Source organism: Polistes fuscatus, unplaced genomic scaffold (assembly GCF_010416935.1).
Source record: "Polistes fuscatus isolate 324 unplaced genomic scaffold, CU_Pfus_HIC Scaffold11, whole genome shotgun sequence".
Classification (NCBI taxonomy): Eukaryota; Metazoa; Arthropoda; class Insecta; order Hymenoptera; family Vespidae; genus Polistes; species Polistes fuscatus.
The window spans coordinates 5,611,962-5,637,367 of NW_025113009.1; the positions used below are offsets into that span (position 1 = coordinate 5,611,962).

General features: G+C 30.2%; 1 protein-coding gene across 3 annotated transcripts in view; it reads right to left on the minus strand.

Annotated features, from left to right (window-relative positions):
* Positions 1-25,406, minus strand: part of LOC122526271 (serine/threonine-protein kinase 25) — a 112,778-nt gene that overhangs the window by 4,080 nt on the left and 83,292 nt on the right. For all 3 annotated transcript variants that reach the window (XM_043649582.1, XM_043649581.1, XM_043649580.1), the window contains 3 exons: positions 11,718-11,942; positions 1,183-1,348; positions 705-862 (listed from right to left, as the gene is read on the minus strand). In XM_043649582.1, the coding sequence (XP_043505517.1) occupies positions 705-862; positions 1,183-1,348; positions 11,718-11,942 (549 nt within the window). The remainder of the gene's footprint in view (positions 1-704; positions 863-1,182; positions 1,349-11,717; positions 11,943-25,406) is intronic.

A 25,406-nucleotide genomic window follows, 5' to 3' on the forward strand; every position in this document is an offset into this window, starting at 1 on the left:
ATTTTGTTCTTTCTTTTTTAATTTGACTTCTAAAGTAAAGTTTCCTTTGCAAGGTGTTAACGAAGGTGTTAACGACTAACCTAACGTATTTCTTAGAAGTAACGGAACGAGTTAAAACTCTTAGAATTATTGCTACGAGAGAATAATATAATCGATTTAAATAATATACAGATCGTTTATTTAATATTAAACGAACAATTACCAAAGGGGAATATTATTAATCGTTATATTATTTTATTAAGACGAATAAGTAACGAGCGGATAATAAATAATCGATTAATAATTATACTTGCGATGTAATTTGTAAAAGAAAAGCAAAAGAATCAAAAAAGAATTAAATTGCGTTATCGTACAATTAGTATTTGACGTTTGTTTCCCCCTCTTATTTTCCAGACTGTATAAATTTGAACACACACGATTGGTTCGTTGGATTTCATTTATCCAACGTGTACAATCGAATTCCCAATAAACTATCCTATTCGGAAGAGAAGAGGTCTTCGGTAAATTTTGGTCTTCACGATAAACAAATGATTTTAATCAATTTGATAGCGTTGTACAAATCTTTACAATAGGAGGAAATAACAAATATTAATTGCATAATTCTAGAAACAATACGACGATAAAATTATGAATACAACGCAACTAAATATTATTATCCCACCCGTCATCGTTATAAATTTTCTATTACATTAAAACTAACTTACTTTAGAATCGTAAGCAGATTGCTTAATAACTTCCGGTGCCATCCAAAAAGGAGTACCAACGAAGGTATTACGTTTGCTCGTGGTATTAGTAAGTTGGCCAGCAACACCAAAATCCGCCAATTTGACGTCACCCATTTCGCTGAGCAAAACGTTTGCCGCTGAAAATGAAAATTAACTAAATCAATTGATTTAACAGTATCCACGTAATATGCATAACAGATATATTTTTGTTGTTTTATTTTAACTAAAAAAAAAAAAAATCACATAATTCACTATTCTCATTCTTTTCTTGTTGTTGTTGTTGTTCGATCGAACGAAAAAAGATTTTCGTCGAGAGTGTAAAGGGTTAATATGGTTGGTTGGTTGATTGGTTGGTTATTATTAGGAATACTACACGAATAAAACGGTGAGGGAGAGTGGGAGGGGAGGGAAGGGAGGGAAATTGTCCATAGTAATCTCTCAGAGGAAAAATACTTACCTTTTATATCACGATGAAGTTTACGTTCACTGTGAAGATAATCCAATCCCTTGAGCACTTCGCGTAATATTACCGCAATGTGCATTTCTTCGAAGCTGCCGGCCTTCATCAAGTCCAAAGCCGAACCGCCACCCAAGTATTCCATGATAATCCATAATTTGGTACCCTGAAGAAGAAAAAACGGGGAAAAAATTAAAATAAGAAAAATAAAGTATAACACACAAATTTCAAGAAAGAAGTTGCGAGAATATATTTTTTCTTTTTTTCAAGTGATCCTTTTTCTTATTTCGGTAAATTACGTTAATAATATTGAAGCTTATATAGATATATATATCCGTGTGTGTGTGTGTGTGTGTGTGTGTGTATATATATTTGGGACAGTAGCCAATTAGCGGAAACGTTCCTATTTGGTACTTTATTTTCGTCTTGACCTTCCTTCTTCAAATAAACTCCACGGACTTCGTTCCACCCGATGTTATTTAAATTTTGCTATATAACGCAAGAATTATTCACAATTTTATTCACGTAAGAACAGCTCCAGGGGTATATTCTTTTAAAGTTATTTTTATTTCTCTTTTTCTCCAACCGTTCACGTTCATTAACGAAAATTGTACGTATTTTTAAAAATAAAAAAGGTACGAATAATAATCGATCGATAAATTTGTTCGAGCGACAGAAAAAAAAAGAAATAAGGCAAGAAAGTAAAAACTCTTATTAACGTGTAATTCCTTCGAACTTCTTTACGTGTCACCACTTTTTGGTGGTGTGGTTGTGCGGGGGGAAAGGTGGGGCGAGGAGAGGAGAATGAAAAAAAAAATTCATCTCGTTCGAAGAGATAAATTCGAAATATTTTGTGTTATTTTAGATTAGATTGAAATTCCTTGAGATATAATAATTATTCACGACCGATGAGGATTAAACATTGTGTTTACGGGACGTTAAACTTTTATAATTATATCCGACATCGATGACCAATCGGTGTATTATCTTAGTCTTTGTTCATCGACGAGATGACAACAAGGTTTAACAGTAAGCAATAGAGTGAGTGAGAGAGAGAGAGAGAGAGAGTATCTGACGTAGGGATTATCTAATAAATTTTATCTACGTATATAAGATGGTATGTGTGTTATATACAACATTACTACAACAATGATAATATCTTCGATGAATTATCGCTCGTTAATAATCGCTGAATCGAGTCAGTGGTCCGTACAAGGATACTCAGGATCTTCGCACTTTGATCACTGAACATTGTTCATATACCTGTACATATATATATATAGATTAACAGATTTATTCGATCTACGTGAGAAACCCGATAGGTTATCACCAGCGTTTCTCAACCTATCGGCTGCGAAATGACAACTATTACTTTATGCTTTATTATCCAGCCAATAAATGAATGAATTTAAATGTAAGAGGTTTTGTTTTTCTCTTTAAGAACGTTTTCATTGATAATTTATAAGAATATCATAATTAATTGATTATCTCGTGATTTTAATTGTAAATTATTTTATATAACGATACACAAGTATTAATATAGTTCGATTGCAAATGAATAAGTTAACGCGTTTTAAATTGATCGTAAAATGTATAGGAAAGAATATTTTAATAAATTATTAATTGATATTTATATATATATATATATAATAAAATAAATAAATATATAAATATAAATACATATATTTAAATTATAAAAATATATATTTATTTATTTATTTATTTAATAATATTTTATTGACCCTAGAGCCTAGGGGCTCCCTAAAGGACATTAATTACAGCATAGTACAATGTAATGTATAGATAAAACAAAACAAAAATGAAAATTATGTAATTATTATTAAACTTATCATTATATTAGTAGTAACGCACAGTAAGTAGATAAATGTAAAAGAAAATAGTAAATAATAAATAAAAGTATAATAGTTCTATAATAGTAGTATAGTAGTATTGGTTCAAAGCAATAAACATATGGTTTTAAAGAAAAAAAAAAAAAAAAAAATTAATATATATATATTATTTATTGAGAATAATTTTAATGAATTATTAATTTTAATAGAGTGTAGATTTTGTTCTATATATTTAAGCTATTATTAGTATTCTACTCGTCGAATATTTGAACATTCCGTAATAGTCTAAGGTAAATGAAAAATATTTGAGTATTTAACATTAGTCATTTAAATATTTCATTCGATTGTAATATTCCAGGTAATCGAGATCGGGATGATTAGCAAGTAAAAACGTACGTTTTGGGTCACGCATTAAACAACGACACACCCATTTATCATAGGTACAGGTGCAGGTATGGGTGGTGTGAAAGAAAGGATAGATTTTCAAGTACAGATAACACCCCTTTTCCTATAAAACAGTAGATATGTTCCTAGAAAATACCATATCGTGTATGAAACCATGTTTATATGATAACTCAGAGTTTCATTATACAATCTCGTTATTATTTTAAGATAATTTAATTCTTAAATGTGTCAGGCAAAAACCACTATGTTATCCAGTGCTGTAAAAGTTTGCTGTACAAAGGTTCGTAGCAATTTTCTTATCGTGTTAGAACGAAATCGTGTTATAGGGATGCTGTGTTGTAGAAGGGTTGTATCTGTAAAACCCCTGTTGTATCTGAAAGTACAAATACAACACCGTTCGTTCTCATACTTGATCCTACTCTTATCTTATTCCCCACCCTATCGTGTCATCATTTTTTTCGTCTTTCATATACAGCATCACCTTTATACGTTCACCTTCTCTTGCAATGTAGGTGACCATCGTCAACGTCGTTCGCTTAACTTGCTTAACTTGCTTGCTAGCTAGCTAGCTAGCTAACATTACGAGGGTTCGTTGAACCTCATCTCGAATATCAACTCTTCCTCACCGAGAAGGAAAGACTGCTTTTCTTGGTTCACCCTTTATACTTTTTCAAGGAGAAGAAGGTGGAGAAAGAGGAGGAGGAGGAGGAGGAGGATGCAGGAGAAGCGGTAAAGAACGAAAAGATCAGAGACCTCTCTTTCTAAACCGCAAATCATGTTTTCTCTGCTATATACTATATATATATATATATATATATATATATATATAGTGACTGCTTCCAAATGACTTTACGTTAAAAATAATAATCTTATTGTAAACGAGACCAAAAAAAAAGAAAGGAAAAAAAAATACAACGAAGCACTAAAATTAACTCTCCCCCTAACCACCTATTTTTCTAAGAGAATTTTTCTATTCCGATTAGTCTCTATTCTTTCATATAATATTATATATTAATTATAATATAATATATATATTATATTATATATATAAAATATTATACACGTATTTGTTACATATTACATATTTAATATTATAATATATATATATTATTACACGCATTTTTTCCTTTCTACATTTTTTTCAACGAACATAAAAATACTTTTTTTCTTTTTTACTTTTTATTGGTAGATAATGGTTGGTTGGAGATGGGGTGAGGGGAGCTCTATTTAAAAATATATGATTCATATCGTACGGAAAAGGTATTTAAAAAATAAAAAAAGAAAGAGACGACAAAAGGGGGAGAGATAAAAAGAAAAAAACAGAAAAGGGATGTGGACGGAGGGGTGGAGAAATAAAAAGAGAAAAAAAAAAAAGAAAGAGACAAAATCGTTCAACGACCGGATGATTAATGATGCGCGCTGATTTTGTTCCTTTTTTTTTCTTTTTTTCTTTTTATTTTTTTTTATTATTTTTTTTTTTATTATCTTTATTTTTTCTTTTGTCTTCTTCGCGTCCTTTTGTTCGTACGTTTCGCAAAATGGCAGGAGTGCCGTTGGCAGTGATGGACGACGGCAACGAAATTAATCTTGGCTCAAGCGTTATTCCAAAGCTTCGTTTCAAACTCGTGTATGTGTGTTGCGTATAGGTGTGGAATAGGTACTACTATTACACATACGTATGTCTACTTCAACCTGACCCCTGCACTCCCCCTCACCCCCACAACCCCCACCCACTCTTCAACATTCTGTCTCTTTTTTTTTTTTAATTTGTTTTATTCTCTTTTCTTTTATTTGATTCGAATTTTTTTTTTACTTTATTTTTTTTCCAACTACACGTATTCGCCAATCGAGCAAGCACCAACGGAAAACGCAACTTTATTTGCAACGTTAGAACGTTAAATTAAAGATCGATGATATCGTATCGATGGATTTTTCTCGAATGGTTTTAAATTGTTTAAAAAAAAGAAAAAAGAAGTCCCATTCGCGATCCTCCCTACGAGATTTTTCGTTCATTAAAATCCGTTCGTTAGCCGTTCATTGATATATTTTTATTTTTTTTAATTATAATAATAATAAATTACAAAATCTCATAATTATATAATCGTTAAGAAATAAATTTGAAAAAATTGTTAGATATTTATTATCTCACAATGAAATATATTATAAATCGATAATTACGCGTAAGGTGTAAACCTTTTTTCCACCCCTATCGTATTTGTTCGTAGTTCTAATTTATTTCTTTCTTTTTTTCTTTTCTTATTTAAATACAAGTACTAAATTCATAATTATCTACTAGCGTGTCAGCAAGAAACTCTTTATTAGTATGTTAATCGTTGTTAAACGTTGAAATGGATGTTGTTGTTGGGAAGATTAATTGCGAGGTATCATCGTTACGTGGGTGAGTTGAATTATCGTAATAATTAACCTCATAAATAACTTAACGATAACGATACCTATTATTATTATTATTATTATTATTATTACAACATTGAAATTATTTCGTAATAGATGATGTAGGTAAAAAAATTCTAATATAATATATATATTATATTTATATAATAATAATATTTCTAATATAATATATATATTATATTATATATTATTATATATTATTATTATACTATATTATATATATATATATATATTATATTAGAATTTTTCTAGCTACTATTATATATATATATATATATATAATATATTTTTAATATTATTATAATTTAATATTATTTTTATATATATATTATTATAATTTAATATTATATTTATATATAATATATTTTAATATTATTATAATATATAATTTTTCTAGCTACTCTATTATATATATAGAATGACGTATAATAATATTGTCTTAAAAGTTATCACATCAGGATCGTAATGTTTGGCAAGAGTGAAAGTATTATACTTAATCGAGCGTAAATGCTATGAGGAAGCGTTTAAAGGTAGAAAGAGGAAGATGAAAGAAAAAGAAAAACGATCTGGCCAGTAGATATAGAAATGCGCACACATACAAACACACATACAAATAAAGGATGAAAAGAAGAAGACAGAGAGACGAGAGTGGGATACACACCAGAAGTTAAATCTATTCTTGGACCTTCTCGAATGCTAGGTACGAGTCATTAGGAAATTGGCCAACTAATAATACCACACTCTTGCTGGTGAATTACTATACACGGGGTGAGATATTAAATTCGTTGGTAAAATAATTAATTTCGATTTGAAAAACGACTATCGTGGTTTAACCATTCGAAAGGCCATTTCAACGGTATTAAAAGTGTTCCCCAATATTTTTGGGATGTGCAAATGTGCATATGGGAGGGGGATGGATATGCATCCTTTGACGAAAAACTTTAATTGAATTATTATTATTAATTTTTTTTCTATATGCTCTTATATATTATGTTATTACTTTATTAATAATAAAAAAAAATATAAGTAAACCTATTTATATATAAAAATATATAATCTTAAATATATAAAACATTATCTTAAATTAATATTTCATGTGACCACAATAAAACGCATAAAATGTATTATTACCTGCGGGGGGGGGAAGAAAAAGAAACGATAAGAATTCATTTTCATATTAAAAATATTGCACTCGATAACGTTTAGCCAAGTCATCGGAGATTGTTCGGGACCGTTGCAAAGAATTAGATGACTCACCCTATATAAAGAAGCTCTTGAATGTTATCTTCTTTCACTTTTATTTTCTTATTTTTCGTTTCTATAAATGCGAGGGTAAACGACGACGAATACGAAACCCATGGACATCCCACACACCCCTTTTTTCTCGCTTCGAGTTTATTTCACCCTGATGGCATACCTCTACCTAACCAAGAGAAGAAAGTTGGGGGGGATGAGAGGGGGAGAGAAGAAGGGGGATGGGGAAGAGGTGAAAGAAGAGGACACTCAAAAAGGTCTACGAACTTTCTCGCCATTTTCATCTTCCCTTGCCCCTCTCCTTCTACCCTCTCCCCACTCTCCCCCCAACCCCCTCCTCTAACTCGTATAGAACGTTTTTAATCTTTTAATGCGCTTTGCCGAATCCGAAACGACTCCAATAATAGCTGGCGGTTCTTTTCGCTTCGAATGACAGCACAGCTTTTCTTTTCCTTCTTTCTTTTTTTTTTTTTTTTTTTTTAACAAATGAAATTTTAATACTCGTTAGAGAGTTTTGATTATATTCCTCTCGAACTCGTCGAATCGTACGTACGATTAGTAAAAGATTGTGGACTTTTTTCTTTTTTTTTAACCATTTATTCTCCCAGCAACTTCTTCCCCCTTATCCCCACAGCCCCCCTGTTGCATTCTCGTTCATCACTATAATTCGACTAGAATCGACGATTATGATAAATACGATAATAAATACGTGAAAGTATATATATCGGAGTGAAATCTGTACTATTTTGAAATTTAAGGGGATTTGTGAAACGTTTAAAGTGTTTATTGCTTTCTAATAGACCAATTTAACAATATAATAACAATAATAATAATAATAACAGCCGTCATACTAACTAGATGAGATTTTTTTTTATATAATCGAGAAAATATCGTCGTATCATCGTATTTAAAATAAGAATGGCAGATGTTGTTGTCATCGTCGTCGTCGTCGTCGTCGTTGTGATAAAAAGCCACAACACAACGCAAAAACATCGAGAGATATTAAATTAAAAATTAATAGATTTCTCCAATTAAATTCGTTCGATTCGTAAAAAAAAAGAAAAAAGAATTTCTTTTTCACCGCTACGATTTTCCCTCTCCCCCCTCCCTCTCCCTCTGTTCCCACCCTTCTGAGGAAGGAGAAAAGATGGTAGATAAAAAAAAAGGAAAAAAATGAGAAAGAAAGAAAGATATCGTCCTTTGTTACAAAGACAATGAAGCGAACGTAATGAAGAGGAAAAGGTACTGTACGAGAAACCTCAAAATGGAGTCGACCAACCAAACCCAACCCAACCGAACTCAACTCAATCCAACCCAACCAACGAAAGAACCAACCGGCCAGCTCACAATCAGTGAAAGTAATTTTCCAACGATTTCATTATACCAAGATTTACTTCCCGATTTAATTTCAACGAGAGAGAATCGTCCAAAGAAATAAGTACATATACTTTAGTGAAAACGGGTTAGAATGAGAATTATTATTACACAAAAGTAGAAAAGAAGAAAAATTCTCTCCGCGAGTTTTACGTCACCGATCCTTTATTCTTCTTCCTCGGGTGCTACGACTAAATTTGGTCAGCGTAGGTAATTTATCGTATTCTTTTTGGGACACGAACAATGATAACAATAATAATAATAATAATAATAATAATAAAGATTTGGAAAAAAATAAAAGGAAGAAACTTATATGAAAAATAAAAAAGATAAAAAAATGTTAAGACAAAGACGAGTCGGAAAGTAGAAACGCCTCTCCTCATCGTTGTTGTTGTCGTCATCATCATCATCATCATCATCATTCTCTGTGCATCCGGATTGAGAAACACCTAGGAGTGTCGTCAAAGTACGATGACTGTTCGTTCGATCTGCGGCTTCTAACAATTCAAAACTAATTCTGATTACCGTTTGTTCTTGCTTATTTTTCTTTTCTATTTTTCTATTTTCTTTTTCTTTGTTCGTGCTTGCCAACGCTTTCTTAATTCAACTTCCTACGTTTGGATTCTATTAGTATTTGGTTTTCTAATTGCTTACCAATTACTACCCCCATTGCACATTTCGAAACGTTCGTTCGATGATTCATTGTTTTCTCATGGGTGTAATATTATAAGTTTGTTAAAAGATTTGTTAGATTATTGAGTAATATGAAATTCGATGCGTTGCGAATAAATTATGTGATATATTTTGTATTTTTTACGTATACGAAAAGAAAAGAACAAATTATTATACGTCAAGTAATAAAAGCTATGCTTTATAAACAATCACGATGAAACTATTTTTAAAAATTCAAATAAAACATATCTGATTAAATATTTATAACTAATTAAGTGTAATTTATACAATATAATTAAGAACAAATTTTATATATACTTTAATTTACTTTAAAATTAATTTTATAAACGATCTATGGTGGGAAGAAAGAAAAATCATTTATTATCGAAAGAATTTTTCTCAAAAAATACCCACGCGTACAAACACATCTCTACAAACACCTACACAACCTCTACAAAAACAACGAAGATAATATATCCCTTTTGTTTCGTAAACCTCAAAGAGAAATAAGCTAAAAGAAAATTAGGAGAATAGTGGAAGGATACATCTGACACGAAATAAAAATAGGAAAGTTCAGTAGTCCGGATCAAGGAATGGTAGAAATGGTTGTGCACTTTGACTTGATAACTGTTGTTCGCCGAGTTCGTCGGTTTAATAACAGACTCACACTTTGAATGCAGTATACACACCTACGAAAGAAGTAAAAGGAATTCATGATGTATACCCGTTATATGTACGAGGATGTCATCAGGCTCGTCGTAATTATTATTCGTACGAGTTTTATCACGTACACACACACACATATATCTAATACATATACTCCGACTATTTTCATTTTCCTATTTTTTTCAAATTAGAAGGCGAAAAAAAAAACAATCACAAAAATTACTCTAGGAGAGTATAGGAAAAAAAAATGAATAAAAATAACAAGAAAAAATAATAAAAGATAAAAGATGTAAAACACAGGAATTCGGTGTGAGTGAGAATGAAATAATTGCACCCAAAAAAAAAAAGAAAAGAAAAGAAAAGTAAAAGATAAAAATGTATGTTGTCGTCGTTGGATTGAAAATAAATTTAGTTTAATAACCGTTCGTGAAACGATCATTAACGATCGTTAGTACGTTCCTATCCCGAGAGATATTTAATTCGAAACATGACATGGGGAAGTTTCGCGAGATATAATTTATACATAAGTTAGTGCAACGTACTTGTTATTAACTAACACGAACGACGGATTTAATGATTCCCCTACTCTTTTATTTACAGTTAAGATGATCAATCGATATACCGTATACGGTTAAATCATAAATGAGAATATCTATTGCGAGAAAACTTGATCTATCCTAGATATTAATTCGTGTAATAATCAACGATCTAAAGGAAAACACTGTAGCTTATATCAAAAGTATCGAAGGAATGAAGTATACATGATGTAATTTAACTAGATTATATAGTCCGATAAAACATTTACTCTTCGAATTTATTACATGGCAAGTATTATACGGAGTTAATGTTAACGTAAATATATGGTTGGACGGAAATATGATGTAATATTGCGTAGATAATAATCGATCAATCTAATTTGTGTGACACAGGCTTTCTTTTTTAGATAAGATCTTATTTGTATCTTTAGAAATTATAAATATAATTTCTACCTTTATTGAATATTATATTTTATAGTATCATATTCCGAATATTGTTTCTTTTTTTTTCTTACAGAGGAATTAATTTCATCATTATTTGCAACGTAACGATATTTTTGCACGCGTGTTAATTGATTGTACTATTAAAAATTTTAAAACAAATTGCAATGAAAGATAATTAAAAATAATTACAAATATTTACGATTTGGATCTTATTTTTTACGTGTAATCAAATTATAGTATATATTCATTTCTTTTTCCAACATACAAAATTAGAAACAAAAATTATTTATCCAACATCGCGTGTTTCTCATCTAATCCTTTTCTAATAATATAAATGAAAGATTTCTCTGCTTATAATGCATACCAAGTGGATTAGAAAGCCTAAAAGGGGTAAATATACATTATAGTAGTATAAAAGTATTCTATAGAAATAGTTTCTATAGGAATATATTGGAAAGTTTTCATGATCCTACGAGAAGAAGAGTAGAGAAATAGATAGTCGAAGGAGGGAAGGAGGGAAGGAGGGAAGGGGGGAGTTGTAACGGAAGCGGAAGCGTCGATACCGCCAACATTGTCGTTGCGGAAGTAATGGTTAACCGAGCGACGAGCCCTTCTTCCTATTCTTCGACGCATAAAAAATGATGGGGCGTATCGGGCCCATGGGCGAACAAGTGTCCTCGTTAGGTGAATCCTATTTTTTTTTATTTTATTCAGTTTGGTTGTTAATAGGAGCGGCCGATTTGCCGCTACAATGGGATTGACAGACAAATTACGTTCTTCCGTAACGTAATAATAATAATAATAATAAATAATAATAATAATGATCATGTGTGATCGTATCATTAGAATCAATTTGAACGAACGTAATGAAAATAATAGAGAATTTGTGTATGAATTGTTTATTAAATAATATTAAGCTTACCTTAAGGTAGGACCCATAATATTTGGTGACGTATGGACTGTCGCATTGCGACAGGACCATAATTTCTTGTTGAATATCTTCGATCTCATCCTCAGCTTCCTCGAGATCAATGATTTTAATGGCAACAACTTGTTGGGTCCTATTGTCGATACCTTTGAAAACCTCACCGAAACTACCCTTACCAATGCGTTCTTGTTTCGTGAATATCAACTCGGGGTCCACCTTCTGCAACAAACAAACGAAATTACGAATTAATTCGAAATATTCGTTGTATCAGAACGAAATGTTGTTTTTGAAGTAAAATAACAGGAGGATTATACGACGATGACGACGATGAAGAAATAAGTTAAAAATAGCAAGAGAAAGATCGTTTCTTTTCTCGCATTCCAACGTAATACTTTCTTTCCTACTCAAACATTTTGATGTCCTTCGAAGGATTAATAAACACCATTCGCATGATAGAAACGACTATGCGAGAGCAATGCGGTTCTCCTTGGGCTTCTTTCTAACAGATGACACTTGACGTCATAACAAGCCTTTACGATGGCTCAAGAAAATGTGTAAATCGCTGAGACAACGTCTGGGCTCTTCTTCTTTCCCCTATCATCTTTCTTCCTCCCTTTTACCATCTTTCTATTTTCCTCTCTCTTTCAAAAGAAAAAAAAGAAAAAAAATAAAAAGAGCGAGAGAAAGAAAATTGTTTCTTTTTTCTTTTTTTTTCTTTTTTTTTAGATAAGAGAAAAGTCAAGACTCTCTCATCTAACGTTGCACAATGTTAATTTATGACGGAAGGCTAAATGCAATCTTCTTTCAAATATCGCGCAAGCGTTTTAGTTTTTTTATTTGTTTATTTTTTTATTTGCCTTTTTTTTTTTTTATTTAATTTTCATTGCATCCTATTATAAACATCATCACGATTACGTAGTTTGCGAGAGTGTTTTTAAATTGTAACAGGAGTCGAAAAAAAAAGTAAAACGTCAAATGGAAAACGTTATCGCGCAGCACTTGAACATCTTGGAAAGAGTGGCACAACTACTACTCTCTACTCAGCGAATAAATATCTAGGAGAGATCTTTAAAGCCACTTTTGAAAGCATTTACGTGCTGAAGAATCGTAATAAACCCCTTTTTTGTAGCCTTTAAAACGAAAGAGATTTTTACAATGCAAATTTTCTTGGATTTTTAACCGATTCCATCCCCCTTGCCCCTTCTTCTTCTCTGGGAGGGGGGGACTAGATTTTCATTGCCACCACAATTCCCAGGGTACTTCTCAGTGATAAGAATTTTCTTTTATATCGTACAACAGTGGGGGAGGAGGGGAGGAGGAAGGGGGTGAGAAGAAACTTCTTCTTTTTTTCAGATTTATGAATAAATTCGAACGTCCAAATCAAAATGAGATGTACAAGCGAGGAATTAAATGAAATTCATTTATTTATCAATAAAAATTAATCGATTATAAACATAAGGTTTATTGGAATTATCTTTAATCGAGTTGATATTAATTTAATCGTAATTATCTTCCTCCAATCCTCTTCCCCTCTTCACGAACACCACCACCATACCACCACTACTACCACCAAAACGTATTTCCATTAATCCGATTTATGGTATGTTACATAATTTATAGGATGAATTTGAGTTACAAAGCAATTCCGATAATCGTCATTTTCGTATCCTGTATTTATCTTTCATAAAATTATCTGAACATATGTGTTTAATCCGATCTTTGTAACGAAAGTAAGAATAATAATTTATATACAAACGAAAATAATAGAAATATTGTCGATCGATTGATTAACAGTAAACGACGTTTGCAAAGTTTAAAACACAAGCGTTGTGAAACACCTCTCAACCTTATATCCATCCTGCAAATTATAATTTATTTTTCAACAGTACCATGAAATCTTAATTATTGTAATATTAAATTTGAAAAAAGAAATAACATAATATACCAAAGTTACCGTAAATTATTTCCAAGACGTATTTATTAATATAATAATTATTAATTAATTAATAATAAATTATTTAATAATATAATATTCTTGAAAACGAATAGAAACTTGTACCATCTTTTAATAACCAATTAAGAAATTTAATGCATCTGAAAGATAAAAAAAATAAAAAAAACATATAATAATAATTTAAACGACAATGGCCACGTTAAATGCAAAATAAAAATAAAAATAAAAAGAACAATCGTTCGTAGGGTCGATGCAAAGTAGCAGGAAAAATGAAAGAAAGAAAGGAGACGAGGGATGAGGAGGCTGAGGAGTCGGGTGGTGGGATTGTAAGGAAAAGAGTAAGAAAAAGAAAGAAAATAAGATGGGAGTCGGTTGGCTGGTTGGTTGGTTGGTTGGGGGAGGCTGTGGGGGTGCAGCACTCGTCGATGAATTTGGCGGAGTAGTCGAGATTTAGTGGCTGTTAAATCTTTTCATAGTCTTTCCCCCCCCATACATCTACCCCCTCCCTTTTCATTTACCCCCATTGCTCTTTAGCGTGCTACTCCTCTCTTGGGTTCGGTGAAACTCGCGACACAAATTATAATTAGCGGGTGTCAGCGACACAGAGAACGAACCGTCACGTTCATAGGTGGTTCGTTGGTTGGTTGGTTGGTTGGTTGGTTGGTTGGTTATAAAGTGCCGGGCTGTTCTAGCCAAGTTGAAGAGTAGCAGATGGATATAGCTGTAGGTTCTGAAGTACCATCATCACGCATATACCTTTCCTTGTATTATATATCCCCCTACAACCCTCTTTATCATGGAATACTTGCATTGTTCTCCCTATTTACCTTATACCTGGAAAATTTAGCCGAGTATTTTAGCAGCAAAATTTAAACTATTATACTAGGATTGCTCGTATATATACAAAAAGTATAGTCGGATTAGTATTGCAATCTATCCTAAATCATATCAATAATATCGTTTTATTATTGCTCTGAGTAAAATTGATTATTTCATTCTTTTTATTTTAAATATAATATGTTGTTAATTATATTATATAAATAGTATGTAAAGTGGAAGAATAGAAAATATAAGAAAGGAAAAGTATATTATAATTTTTCAAATATATATTCTTAAATTATCCTTTATACACACCGTTTTGATCGCACATTTCGTTCCTTTTCTTTTTTAATCCAATTAATGTAAATATTTTACACGAAGAAAAAAGAAATAAGCAAGTACGATCGATTTATCGATATTTCTTTTTCTTTATTTTTATTTTAATTAATACGAATTAATAGAATCTCGAGTATCTGTTTCTATACGGGACCCTTGTACGTGTATACAAATGCATTGAAAAATTTTCATTAAAATTCTACGAATGGAATAAAAAATAAAATATATATATAGATACTATTTGATATCTCGTTGCACCGTCCTTGGTTTATAATAATTCTACACTAATCTTACGTCCTTGGCGAAGAAATGGAAAGGGAAAAAAAAAGAAAAAAAAAGAAAAAGAAAAAAGAAAAAAGAAGAAAAAATTAACGAGCCGTCTCGAGAGTCGAGTTCATGACAGATGATGGAACGCAAAATTAATGAGAGTGTCTACTACTACTACTACCTTCTTCTTCTCGAACTAAAAGCTTCATACCAATGATGTGTTGTTTTGTTGGTCCTCATCTCTATTTCGACAACGAGACTCTGACTCCCTTCTCTAACTCCATTTCACTTGGTTAATTTGATTTTGCGTGACCTCGTCTATCCTAGTGCAACTAGTAACTAGATGGACAAGTTCCTTGTTTTCGAACTAACTCGTATACAACCATAGATACTTATCTATGTGTGTACGTATGTAAGCATGGAACACTGTGGTCTTTGTTTGTCTCGCCACGACGACCCACAATGACGAACATACGTGCACTTATGCTACTATGCTATTACACGATTTTGCCTAGAATTAATTTGACACTTCAACGTTCTTTGATACAATTGAAATAAGTCTAAATAATGCTAAACCTAACGACGAGTTTTGTTTAATTTATTATTTTGTTGTGTATCGTATAACTGATCATATTGTACGAGACCTAATCTTTAACAAATTATCTAATACTTTAAGTATTCGTTTGTATAATTAAATAAGATCATTGTAGAGATAACGATAATGCAATATTTGTATAATGCAGAATTTTCATTGGAAGTTGAAAATCGATTGTGGTTGGGTTTAGTTGTTTACTTAATTTTTCTTATTTTTTTTATTCTTTTTATGGAATTACATCAGCATTTTCATAACAAACGGATGCATATACATTGTGTTCTTATTTTATAAATTACATTTGGTATCAAACCAACGAGACAGTTCGATTAAAAATGTGTCAATCGTTAAAATCGATTATTTTATTAGATTGATTTAATACAGAAAAAAATTGTATCGTGTTATAATTAGATTTGATATTTTAGGTGTCATCAAGATAATAATAAAAATAATAATAAATTTAATATTTACACCGGTAACGCCTTAATTAAAGAAATGACAGGTTCCAAAAGTTAGACTCCACCTTCGTTTTTACTTGACGTCAATTGCTTTCGAGAAGACAAGCCCAAACAAATATCTATATCATCCTCTTCTTGTTTGATATCGTTCAAAATGAACTTGCCAACTTCCTTATTACACTAAAGAGAGTCTCGTAACAGTCAACTACTTTATTTAAACTTGATATACTTGAAAACTTGTGTCCTATGCATTTTCAATCATCAGTTATCAAGAAAAGCTAGAAATAAACGAAAATTACAAGCAAGGATACCTGAAAAGTTCTGAGCTTTCTATGAGAAGGATTGTTGAAAAGTTTTGAGCCTACTCTACAGGCTGGTCTGAAAAGTTCCGAACTTTCTATAAGAAGGGTTGAAAAGTTTTGAGCCTCCTACGAGAAGACTTGAAAAAATGTTAAATCAAATCTATTTGTTGTAAATCAAATCTATTGTAATTAAATACATCTATCTATCTAATAGTTTATTATATGATAATATTGATAATATATGTAAATATTAAAAAGATACGATACGTTGATAAGTGAAACGTTTATTATTGAATAAAAATTAATTAAATAATATGATATATAAAATGTTATATAGTAAATTAACACAGATATATCATCGTATCGTGTTGAAGTAAACGATCAATGATTTGAAAAAAAAAAAAAAAAAAAGAAGAAGAGAAATTAAAAGCAACAAAGAAAAGTAGAAAAAAATTAATTAAAGGACACTTCTTTAGATCCTCGCGAACACACTTGAATGAATTCGAAACGAAACGGGTCGATGGTGTGGCCACCACATTTATATATACGCATATAACAAATTAGTGGAATTTGTAGTGCGGAATTCTTGTTCAAACCCTCTAACACAGGGGTATTTTGCGTTCGAAGCACGTAGAAACAACAGTGTTTGGACGATACGAAATAGCTTGGGCGATATGTTTAGAAGCGTGCAAGGAAGAATTTTGAACAGCAATCGGCAAAGTCAACACTTCCGATAACGAAGTACAACCTAAAAACAGTGCTACTAACAACTACGAGTATTGTGATCTTGCAAAAAAAAAAAGAAAAAAAAGAAGAAAAAAAAAAAAAAGAAAAGTAATAATTATATATAAAAAATACATATAATATATAATTTATATATAAATAATATATAAATAATATATAGTAATAATTATATATAATAATAATTATCTATGCTTGATTATATCGGTTTAAGAAAAGAAATTATTTAAAAATCCGAACGGATATATCGTTGAATTAAATCGAAACAGTTCTAACACACACACACACGCACACACACAGACAGAGGTCCAGAGGCAAAGATAAAAATGTTCGGGAAAGAGTTAGGATCCTTTCGTGATGAGTTTATTCTATCGGTGACCCGTAAAATGGTCATTCGATTCGTAGAAAATGGTAGTTCAGCGACCTTCAATTTATTTCTAGAGAAAGTACAGACGAGAAAAAGGAAATTGAGTCTATGAATCAACCGACTGATAGATATCGTTCTCCAAGGAAACAGAATTCCTTTTTTAATCTTTGCTTTTCCTATTTCTTATTTCTATTTCGATATTTCCTGACATCTTTTCTCTTAGGTAAAGAACGTAAATTATATTTTACAAGTTAATTAATATCAATTCGATTTACGTGTTCATCAATTACGTGAATCCTTCTCATATAGAAAGTTTCGAATAAAGCGAAAGTCTATCAATGACTAGAAAAAAGAAAATAAAGAGAGAGAGAGAGAGAGAGAGAAGTAAGAATAATTTCAATCTTTATAGAAAGTATTGTAAATGCTTTAAAAAAAGAAAAAGAAAAGAAAATCTCATTTTTTGAGGAGACAGTGATTTTACTCGACTTTCATTTCTTTACAAAATTTGACTTTTTTTTGGAAAGTATTTCCATTGACATTTGACGCATGATACGATTAACAAAAAATAAATGTATTTAGCAATGTTTTGTAGAAAAGAAAGAAAAAAAACAATTGGAATTCAATTGATCGGAGGAACAAAATCGCGTGATAGTTTTCGAGAGAAAGGAGTACGATCGTGACAAGAAAATTTGATGTCAACGTAGGAAGGTGTACGTGTTCGTTATGGTAACTAGACGACTTAGCACCAATTCAACTTCCAAATTCGAAAGTAATTCAAAATGCGTGTTGGAGTTGGCGTCACGTGTTCTGGGGTTCCGACCTCCTTCATCGAATTAATGAACGGTATAAAGACGTTTTAGGAAAGGACGAGAACACCGACAACGAATTAAAGAGAGAAAGAGATATATATATGTACATATATTGTAATAATATTACATATTTATTTTCTTAAAAACAAAATTATACCATAAAGAGATGTAATATATGTAGTTCTGGTACTAAACGTTTAAACTTCGATAATCGAGTAAACGGAAAATTGATTTGATCGATTAATTGCAAATCATTCGTTGACTACTCTAATTGAAATTTAATTAGAATTCAAATGGAAATTGGAAACTGCCGTCGCAAGTGGCTCTTATTAATTTCTAACGATTGAACGAACGAAAGAATGCAATATATATGCATCAAAGCGAGTGATTAGTTTTTACCGAGAATTCCAATTGGAATGATTTTTTTCTTTTTTTCCAAATGCCAACGTAAGATCAGGTTGTTAAAATTTCAAGACGCGATCATTTTCTGATAATACGTGTCTTCTATTATTAGATGATTTTTTTTTAATATTTTTTTTTAAAATGATATAAATTGTATTGTTTTATATTAAATAATGATATTTAAATTATCAATTTTTCGCTATTATTTAATAATTCGTTCTAGGATGAATCTAACGAATACGTTTTTAAGTTAATTTACTTTTATTATGTTACACCTCGTATCAACTAATTAAAATTGTCAGATAAAAGAGTGAGAAAAAGATGTGAAATAAATGTTTACTATAAAAACTACGAGAGCAAAGGATATTAATGTACTTATTACGCGTTTTAATTAAATTTATATATTAAAAAAAAAGAAAAGAAAAACCTTATAAAATTATAAAACTCATTATAAACGATTCGACGTTTAAAAATAAATATCTAATTTAAAAATCATCACAAATTTTATCATCGCGAATCGAATGTTTACTTCTATACGTTTTTAAATAGACAAATTTTGCTCGCTTCTATTTTTATTCGCCCATCGTGTAGAGATAAAAATCAAAAAAAGAAAAGAAAATAAAAGAAAAGAAATATAAATTGTTCGCAAACGTGTTCCTTAATTATTATTTTCTCGCTAAGCACGCAAAACGGTGGTACAACAACCATCTGCGTATACATATATTCGTTAAAAGTGTATAAAATGGAGAAGAGACACGATACTAAGTAATAAACATAAATTGAATCGAAACAACGAAAAGAGGGACGAGAGAGGGGGGAGGGACGGTCATTAACTACGCTCAAAAGATTTATTTCCTTACATTTTAATCGCGCCAAGTGATAATAAGTAAGAATCCTTCGTACATTCTCTTCCTTTCTTTCTTCATCATCTTCCCGTTACTTTCTTTTTTTTTCTTTTTTTCTTTTTTAAATCCTTGTCTTTTCCTTTTTAATATTTTTTTTTTTTTTTTTTTCGTTGAATTCTGCGAAGGAAACACGTCAGATCCTTACATATGAATATTCATTTAATTAAATCGAAATGACCTCGGTTAACATAGCATAACGTATATGTAAGTATGTATGTATGTATGTATGTATGCGTATAAAATATATGAACATATTATACTACTCTAACGCACACTTTCATACGATGTGATGGTCACCGCGAAAACATTAGATCGAGCTGCATAATGCACAACCAACCAACCACCACCTACCTACCTACCTATCTACCTACCTACCTACCTAGCTGTTAATAACGGTTACGCGAGATAAATTTACTGCTTTCGTTTGTAATATCGTTTCTTTTTCGAAAAAATGTTTCTTTCGTGGAATGCCTTTTATTACATCGTCCAACAACAACTGGGGGACTTCATTTAACGGCTTGTTACTCTCGAAAAATTGGCTAATTTAAATCTTTTATAATCCTATCTCTCTTTCTCTCTCTCTCTCTCTCTCTTTCTCTCTTTCTCTCTTTTATATTTTTATATATATATATAAAATTTATATTATATATTTAAATGTTCGTTTTTTAAAGTAGAAACTAAAACATTGTTGTTTAATAAAATTGTTGGATATATGAGTATAACCGTAGTATGTAAATTTTTCTACGCGAGACCTTGAAATATATTTCGTTTGAAATTTATTCGACGAATTTTAATTAAATTCTGTAGAGAGATAGATTCTCAAAGTGAATAGGCGTTAATTGTTATACGTTTTATATACGATAACAAGATTTATATTTACTCTTTCTTATCGTATATATATATATTTTTTATCATTTAATCATTGGAACTAATTACAAACGACTGTACACACATATATATATATATATATATACACATTAGTTTTATTAAATCAATATTTCAACATTTGTGTGTCTTCGAATTATTTTAAATATTATACACGATTTAAATCGTTCTTATAAATGTTATAAAATATTTTTATAATACAATCTGTTAATGATATCTCATATATATATATAATAAAAGTTATTTCAAAAGATTACATCGTTTAAACCGTACAGGTAATGCATAAGAAAACATTAATGAATCATCGTTCGTTTATAAATTTGAAAAATGTTTACTCTCTCGTACACGCGACTAAGAAGATAACGATATCGATATCGATTACGTGTAACACTTACGCCTAAAGCTTTCTAAGTTACATATATTCGAGATAGTAGAATCGATATTCTCTTTTCTACTTTTTTATTATTAAATTACCCCATGGCAAACCAGGTAAAAAAAAGTCACGAAGAAACTGGTCGTATTGAAACGTTGCCGATTTATTTTTTACTACGAATGTAAAATTAACGTTTTTCGATTATCGAGTCATGTTTTGTTTTTTTTTTCTTTTTTTTTTTTTTAAATACTGAAGTACGAATCGTTTAACATTACGACGATATTGAAAATCAGCTTCGTTGTGCGTCGAAATGATTTACGAATTATTATTCAACGATTTTAGATTCGCGCGATTATCTACTCGTGCGTTAAATTAGAAACTTGATCCATTCGTTCGTGTTTAATGATCCGAAGAAAAATACTGTTTAAATACACCGATCTATGTGTTCTTTATTCTATTCGATTTCCGATCATTATATTATCCAAAAGAGAAATATAATTTATTCTTCTCGGTACGAAACTATATTTCTAATAATATTTTTGTAATAATATAATCGAACATAAAATTCTCTAAATTTTTAACGAACGTCTCGTTGAATTTACATGTAAGTGCGTTGTTCAATCATATTTGAATTTGCTACTGAAAATAAAAATGTTGAAAAAAAAGAAAAAAAGAGAGAAAGAAAAAATTTCGGAATAATTTAATAAAGTTCGTAGGGAGTATTAAAAAATAATATTCCATGTTATATAGGTGATACATACTTATATATTCTAGTTATGTACAGGTACACACCCATTTTCTATTTACTTATGTATGCGGTATACAATACGAACTATCATGTTGAGTATTCAACAAACGATCACGTAGCTTTGTCGAGTGACGCATCATTTTTCAAAAGAACGGCTTGACAGTTTTTTAACGATTATACACAACAACATTCCACAAACTAAAAAGGTTATAATATTAGCGATAAAAAGAAAAAAAAAAAGAACAAAATACAAGAAAAAACAATTTAGCTTATTTACTCGATGATAACTTGTTGCTGGTAATGGTAATAAAACTTTGAACAATTTTATAACTTTGAAAGTTGACGTGCGAGGTCGACCAATGGTAAGAGCGAACGAGAAACAACGTTCCACCTCGATTGGAAGATCCTTGAGTTGCAAGATCGGATTATTACGTATGTATCGTATTCTTTTATTAAATTACGATTAAGTGTATTAGTTGTGTTTTATAAGATTTATGCATATACGTTTCTCAAAATAACCTTCGTATAATTCGAACTCTTAATTATTCTTTTTTTATTTTTTAATATACTAATCGTAATTTAATACACCTCGGTATAAATATAATACGTTTTCTTTTCCTTTTTCGTTTAATATTATACATACATATTTTTTCAAAATATTATTAATATATTCAAATGATATATGTTTCGTAAAATATAATATTTAATATATGAGTATATTACACATGCATAAATCACATACACTTTTACATTTTGTTTGTAATTTTTCGTACGTACTGGGGAAATAAAAACGATGTATTGGATATCTTTATATTTATTTATTTGGAGAGAAAAAAGAAAAAAGGCAAAAAAATAAAAGAAATCGAAAACATCCTTCAACTTCCGTTTTTGACCTCCGTTAAAGGTCGGACAACATTCTTATCTCACTATAACTACACATGAATCTAGAAAAATACAGAAAAATAAAAAAGAAAATGAAAAAAAAGAGGCAAATATAGCAAGAGTCAACCTTGCAGTCGCTTTGGCTGATATTGCATTGAAGGAAAGATGAGGAGGGTGAGGAGGAAAAGGGGGAGGAGGAGAAGGGAAAAAGGAACATTCTACTCTAGGAGATCTTACGGTCCACGAGAATCCTGTTACACCGGTATTTCCTTTCTGCATTGAAGTGATCGTTCACAAAAATGATTGCTTTTGTCTCCTGGATGACTTTAACTAAACCAGCGTATTTAAATCTTACTATAAATATCATCGAATTTCATTATAATTTACGAATCAATATTGTACGAACAAAATATAACTTCAATATATTGGATCGAAGTGTATATACCTTGAAATTTTTTATTTGATCCAAAGAAAAATTAATTTATCTGCCTAATTTATTTTTAAACTATGGGTACTAATTCTTAATCTTTTGGTGAAAGAAACAATGAATATCAATATATAAATAAATAGATACCAGAGTGCTTTAATTTATATATATATATATTTAAATAAATATTATAAATAAAAATAAATATTATAAATTAAATGAAATTTATAATATTAATAAATATTTTTTAACAAACGAATACAAATTCCCCCCTCCCCTACTCAAAAAAGGGTTAATCAACGAAACTTTAACAACGTTAACAAATGTTAACTATGATATTAAGTTGAAAATAATTTAATTGAATTAAACGTGCTCTGAAGAAATAAAAAAAAAAATTATTATACAACATTGTTTATTAAAATTGTAACAATGTTGATAAATGCATCAGGACTACTATCGAACGTATCATATAACGTTAAGAACTTGTAATCGAATCGTGCTTTATATTTTTCTACTTTTCAAAGATACAGATCTCGAATGTTCGATCGGATGGTACGAAAGGCGACATCAAAACCACTTTCTAAGATCCCCCCGCCCACCTCCTCCTACCCCCCTCTCGTCTCGGATTGCTGCCGAGACTCTCTGAGGTTAGGGCTGATGTCTAGAAACTGGTCCCTTTCTTTCCTTCCTTCCTTCCTTCCTTCCTTCCTTTTACTTTTTCTTCCATTTCTTTTTCTTCTATCACCTTCAACTTCTTTTCGTTCGTATCGTTTACGATGCACAGACGTCAAAGAGGCTAGGTTCAACCCCACAAAAATATATCGTCTTGCACCACGCGTGTTGGAATTTCAAAAAAATACTACCCTGTTTTTTCTCTCTTTTTGACATTAATTTTTTACACAAAATATTCGTAACAGGTTTGTTAAACGTTATTTAAAAATATTAATTGTTATTTTGTATATAAATATATATTTATGAGAAAATGAACATGAATCTTGGTTTATCTTAATCTTAAGATTATATATATTTATGTAAATTTAAAAATACAAAACATAGAAGAATTTTTATTATGCCTCAACCCTCCCCAATCCCCATAGATTTATTTTCATCCAACGAGTATAACGAGTTGGACGCAAATCTTCATAGAAATATTTGATTGTCCAAGCTATCGTAAAAAAGATTACATTAGTTTTCTTCTTTTCTTTTCTTTTTTTATACGTTGCAAATAATACGATCCTACCACGACTTATTATATCTGACGATGATTAAATAAAATATTTTATTGTTATTTTATCAAAAGGGAAAAGACCACGCGAAGGGATAAGAGAAAAATCGAAACTATCGTTCGACATTATTCGATGCTTTTAACCTGACACTTTTCATAATGCGTTTGCAAGATAAACATTCGTATATTTTTCAAGCTGTGAGTTCAAAAAGAGAATATGACAAGTTAAATAAAATGCATGGAATGGTCAAATAATGTCAGGGAGAAAAGAAAATCGTCATATCGAAATGCACGAGGTAAAATAAAATCCACCTTACGACCCTCCCCTACCTCCTCCTCCTCCCTTCGACTTTTATAAAAATATTTATATAAAACTATAACTATATATACTAATAATATATACTAATATATACTAATAATATATATATATATATATATATATATTATATTGTTATATATATAACATATTTATATATATTTATATACAAAATAAAATATTTCTTCGATTAAACGAATAAACGGTTAATTAATTTTCTACGATTTAAAAATATAATATATTTAGTTGGTTAATAATTAAACGTAGGAAAAATTATAATAGAAAAAAATACTAGTATTATTTATTACGTACGTATCACATGGGTGAGTTCGAAAAGATTTGAGCCTAACACGGAAACAATTTTTATTCTCCCCGAGTTAATTAAATTTTATTTTAAAAAGAAAATAAATGTTGTTGTTGTTGTTGTTGTTGCAAATCAAAACTTTTCGATAGATCCACGTATATATCCTTGTACGTTATATTAAAAGTAAATAAAAATGAAAGAAAAATTGTATATGGAATATTTTAAAAGAAAAACATGAAAATATTTTGAAAACATTAAATTTAGAATTTTTATTTAACGTTGAATAAAAATTGTTCGTTGCCGATATATATACAAGATGAAAGATTAAGAAAGAAGGAATGGACGTGGAAAAATGATACGGTTTAGTTGGTACATACGTCAAACCGAATTACGAGTTAGTACATTTCGTTCCTTATTACGAGTGTTATCCATCGAAATGTCAATTGAAAGTTTTAGATCGTGACTTGGATGAAAAAAAAATAAAAACTTGTACCAAAAATCTAGATCCAAATCTAAAAAGAATTATATATTTATAAGACAAGCTACAATTTTTCTCTTTTTAACAAACCCG